Here is a 4,941-nt window from a genome sequence, read left to right on the forward strand (position 1 = left end):
TTACCGGGTCATGGATGGCGACCCCCCGAAGATTCTCATATCAAAATTAACATGGATGCGGCAATACAGTTTGATGCTGGTTCAGCCGGATTAGGGGGTGTTGCTCGTTCCTCCTCGGCCTTCCTGGGTGCATGGTGCAAACCCCAATTGGGGACTACGGATCCTTTCATTGCTGAGGTGCTCGCGCTACGCGAAGGAGTCATCTTTGCCAAGCTTCGAGGCTTTTTGCATGTGCAACTGGAATCCGACTGTCTTGAGGCAGTAAACCTCTGGAACCTTGACTACATCGATCGGTCGATAGTAGCACCAATAGTTGCTGAAATTAGAGAGCTCTCTGCTAGCTTTTTGTCTTTTAATATTTCTCATGTAATAAGAGCCGCTAACGGTCCTGCACACTTGTGTGCTAAGCGTGCATGTACGTTTACTGTGACTGAAAGCTGGCTGGACTCCACCCCTAGCTTCTTGGTCAGCAGCCTCCTGGCTGCCCAGCGAATGCCTTCACTTAATAAAGCTCTTTGAAGTTCCCTGAAAAAAAAATAGAAAATGTTTAGGAACATTGCTTCTTTGAAGAAGGAAAAAGATGATCGAATGTGTACAATGAGCCGAAAGTTCGTACTCGGCCTAGTCTAGAAGTCGGGCCAGCCCATTTCCGGGCGTGCACACCCGCACGCATTTTCCGTGTGTAGTGGAAATTCACGACGTGACCAGCGCCTAAACCCCACAATTTTTCCGCTTCTAAAATCTCCGGCGAGCTCTGCCTTCCGCTGCTTCTTCCTCCGCAAGCCACCGCGCAACCGCCTGCCATGATGGGGAGCAGGGTTGCCGCGTCGCTGCTCCGCCGGGGCAGGGACCAGGCGTCCGCCCTGATGACGATCCCTCGCCTCCCGAGGAGCGCTCCAGCTCCGCCCCCCGCTCCTTCTAGGGTTCGATCCGGCTCCTGCGGCGGCGGCGGCCGCCACCTCCCTCCTCCTCCACCCCCGCAATCGGCTGGTGGCTTATTCGCCGCCTCCCGAGTTGCCTCGTACCACGCCTTCCGCTCTTTCGGCCCCAAGGTGAGCGTTTCTCTTCCTTCCCCTCTTCCTCTGCTTGCGTGGTTCCTCTTGATTATGCCATCATTTTCGAGGCGCGTGAGTCGTAGAACAATTTTACATGATTCGAATGTCGAGTGGAATGAGCCGTCGATGACCATTTTGTGAGGAGACATTAGTGTCGGATTCTATGTGAGACATTCTGGTTTAGAATTTAACAATTTTATTACGTTGCAGTGGAAAATGCTATCTGATTGCTGTAATAAACTTGTAGTTGTAGCCCCAATAATGCTTGGCCGTGGTCATCCTTAAATTTTTTGCACTCAGAGGAATATCACATGCTACTAACCTGATAATGGTGTCTTAGTCGGCTGCAATTACTCAACTTAAAAGAGTTGATTGTTTTCCTTGGATATGTTGATGCCAAGGAGTGACACTTGTTTTATGTGTGGAATGCATGCTCTAACTATACAATCAATTATCTTTACTTATAGGGAATACACTATGTAGCTCATCACAATCACCTGTTTAAATTTCAATTTTCTGTTACAAAATGCTACACTTGTTGAAATTAATTTCCCAAAATTTACTGGTGCTTCATTTGCATCATGTCAGAGTTTTATGGGCCAATGCACACGGAAAATGTCTACTACTGCAGCTACACTGAATTCAAATATGGCAAACGCAACAGCAAATTCAGGACTGAAGCTGCTAGTTACCAAAGGGCCTCAAGCACAGAAGGCAGTTGGTATATGGCTCTTTGGATGTGCTGCCTGGGTATTCAGCATGGTCATACTTGGTGGAGTCACTCGGCTCACACGTTCGGGGCTATCAATGACTGACTGGAAGTTCGCCGGGGGCTTGCCTCCAATGTCAGAAGAAGAGTGGCTACTGGAATTTCAGAAATACAAGCAGTCACCTGAGTACATGAGGTAAGAATGCAATTGCTGCATTCATTATTTGTCGCTTTGCTCCAGTCTTTAATTTTTACTGTCCTCTCAGACGATCGTAGCATTTCAAGGAAGTCCCTATCTCGTAGCGTTGGTGCTAGTGCTACAGATATTCACGCCCCTTTTGCCTCGATCCTTAACAAATCCCCTTGTCAGTTTACGTATCTGAGAACAAGTGTTTACAGCTTTAAGCAAAACATAGCTTAGATATTTAAATTGCTTGAAACAGAATAAATGATATTTCATTTCCTTAGATTAGATGCTCTGTAAGGATTGATTAATTGTCATCACTGGCCCCGTTAGAACATGCCTGTGAGATCACGTTCTAACTTGATAATATTTAACACTAGCAGCCTATATGAAGGTGCTGATAGAAGTTGTGAGAAAGTTTTGGCTGGGCTTTATTCTCTGTTCCAGTTACTCTTTTAGAGAACTTTGATATGGTTTTGCTAGTTACGTGGTAAAGTAACTCCACACATTTTGTAGGAAGAAAGCATTATTGAGAGATCTTTCGTTTCTCTCATCTGTAGTCTCTAGCTCTTTTCTCCTTCCACGTTTCAGCTAATGTGACAGCAGCATTCCATTAACATTTCTAGGGTGAACAAAGGAATGAACCTTGAAGATTTCAAATTTATATACTGGATGGAGTATGCACACAGAATGTGGGGAAGAGCTTTGGGCTTTGTATTTGCTGTTCCTTTTGCATACTTCGTTGCAAAAGGCTATGTTACCCGCCAACTTGGCGTCAGGCTCTCTGCTCTTTTTGCACTTGGTGGTGCGCAAGGACTGATTGGCTGGTGGATGGTGAAAAGTGGTCTTGAGGTATTAATACAACGCCCTTGTTGAACTAGTAAGTTTGTGGCTTAGAGGTTCACCACTTGTTTTTTCTCATAATAGGAACCAGCATCTGAGTATGTTGAACCAAGGGTTAGCCCATACAGGCTGGCAGCTCATCTGACCTCTGCATTTGTTATATATTGTGGTATATTGTGGACTGCTCTGTCAGTAGTAATGCCAGACCCTCCGGCTGAATCAATGAAATGGGTAAAAGGGGCAGCAAAATTTAGAAAGCTGGCAATTCCTGCCAGTGCTGTTGTAGGCATTACTGCCATATCTGGAGCGTTCGTTGCAGGGAATGATGCAGTATGTCAACACTTCTCTTGCTCTCATAAAAACTATGCTTAGCTTCTGTTTGCCCTGTATGCCTAATTATTTGTTATGACCAGGGGCGTGCATACAATACATTTCCGAAGATGGGTGACAGTTGGATTCCAGAAGATGTGTTCAGTATGGAGCCTTTTATACGTAATTTCTTTGAAAATACATCTACTGTGCAGGTAACATTTTGTCCGCAATCATGATAGGAGTTTATAGCTCTGAAAATTATGCCGTGTTAAACTTCTGTTGTTAATTGGTTTGCACATTCATTCTCTTAGCTCCTTAATGTTTGAGTTATTCATTTTTTCTATGAAGGGTAACCTGGCTAGAATCAAAAACTTTTTTTATATTAATCGATAGCTCCTTCGGAAAAAAGCATCGACCAATATTGAGAAGAGTCTTATAAGTACTAATTTCTTGGGACCAGTTCACTGATTCTTGTAGCACATAACCACCATCTTTTCACGCGGCGGAGAACTTGTTGCAGGTTAACATGTTGTTTTTTACATTCTTGTAGCTTAATCACCGAATTCTTGCTACAAGCACCTTATTGTCTGTGAGTGCCCTATGGCTGGCTGCAAGGAAAGTAGATATGCATCCAGCGGTCAAGTCTCTGGTTGGAAGCACACTTGGGATGGCTGCTCTTCAGGTATAGTTCACAAATTGATTTATTTGGCTCTTTTGTTGACATTGTGTTAATAATGTTTCAACTATCCATGCAGTTCTGACTCATAAACTGATTAAAACTTAATGACCTCTGTATAGCTGATGCATGATTTTATCGCATCAAACAATATGCCAAACCTAACATTTCGAACTGCAGCATTGAACGATTTCGTTACCCATACTAATACATGCAGTACTATTAACTGTGCTACCTATTTTGTTTCAGGTTACATTGGGAATATCTACACTTTTGATGTATGTTCCTACCTCATTAGGCTCAGCTCACCAAGCTGGGGCATTGACACTACTGTCACTGATGATCCTTCTCACTCACACATTAAGAAGACCATCACCAGCTCTCTTGAAGTCACTTGCATCTGCTGTGAAGTCAACCTGATAGCGCACCATTAATCAGTTACAATGGCTATTATATATTTTTTGCCCTTCTAACATGCACTGGCCCCCTCGTTTCTTTGACTGCTAAAGTATTTGTTAAAAAAAAATCAATTCTTGGGTAAAGGCTGCTTCATTGTTTTCTGGCGCCAAATACTACAAACCCTTCTGAAAGTTCCTTTGATATATGAGTAGTATTGCATGCAGAATCTCATTCCGGGGGTGCTGTTCAAAAGTGTGTGCTCTGATAGATCTTGTCTGTCGAACTTACTCTGTATGTACCGAAAGGCTGCCAAGGTTTGCTTCATCTATAGTAATGTATAAGTAACTTCCAAGAACTGCTGATGGCCCGCTCTAGTTATTCTCATGTGAGCTTGTTATGTTTTGATCAACGGTATAGCATGTACGTCTTCATACACCTGAAAGTGCACATTCTGCATGCGTGGTAGTACCCCATCGTTTTACTTAGAAGTAGTAACAGTTTTATGTTGCGATTTGTGGCCATTAAGGTGCTACTGAGATGGGAATACAAGGAATTTTGGATAACCTGTTCCTGATTATAGCAAAATTCCCTTGTGTTCCAAACATGCCTTTTGAAGTTAAAAGTGTTGTCGGACAGGTCTGCGAAGTCAAGCAACAAAGGTTGGTGCCGTGAGGACAATGGAAATGTTTGTTTTTATTTCATAAACAATGGGAGTGGATTTAAGGGTGGTAGTTGGTTGTGGCAAAATGACAGGATCATACTA

General features: G+C 43.5%; 1 protein-coding gene across 1 annotated transcript; it reads left to right on the plus strand.

Moving 5' to 3' along the window:
* Positions 1-691: 691 nt before the first annotated feature.
* On the plus strand, positions 692-4,533 carry LOC123169072 (cytochrome c oxidase assembly protein COX15). The gene is made up of 7 exons (XM_044586919.1): positions 692-1,052; positions 1,644-1,960; positions 2,575-2,800; positions 2,876-3,121; positions 3,205-3,315; positions 3,654-3,785; positions 4,029-4,533. Exons 1-7 carry the CDS (start codon positions 804-806, stop codon positions 4,197-4,199), a joined length of 1,452 nt encoding a protein of 483 aa, XP_044442854.1. The 5' UTR covers positions 692-803; the 3' UTR covers positions 4,200-4,533.
* The last annotated feature ends 408 nt before the right edge of the window (positions 4,534-4,941 follow it).

The sequence above is a fragment of the Triticum aestivum genome, chromosome 7D, assembly GCF_018294505.1.
Source record: "Triticum aestivum cultivar Chinese Spring chromosome 7D, IWGSC CS RefSeq v2.1, whole genome shotgun sequence".
In the NCBI taxonomy this organism is placed as follows: Eukaryota; Viridiplantae; Streptophyta; class Magnoliopsida; order Poales; family Poaceae; genus Triticum; species Triticum aestivum.

What these genes read in the sequence shown, in the direction of transcription:
- LOC123169072 (XM_044586919.1), top strand. Translation starts at nt 804, where the DNA reads ATGATGGGGAGCAGGGTTGCCGCGTCGCTGCTCCGCCGGGGCAGGGAC. An exon ending in TCGTTGCAGGGAATGATGCA is followed by an intron (nt 3,122 to 3,204) that starts GTATGTCAACAC and finishes TGTTATGACCAG; the next exon opens with GGGCGTGCATACAATACATT. An exon ending in AAAATACATCTACTGTGCAG is followed by an intron (nt 3,316 to 3,653) that starts GTAACATTTTGT and finishes ACATTCTTGTAG; the next exon opens with CTTAATCACCGAATTCTTGC.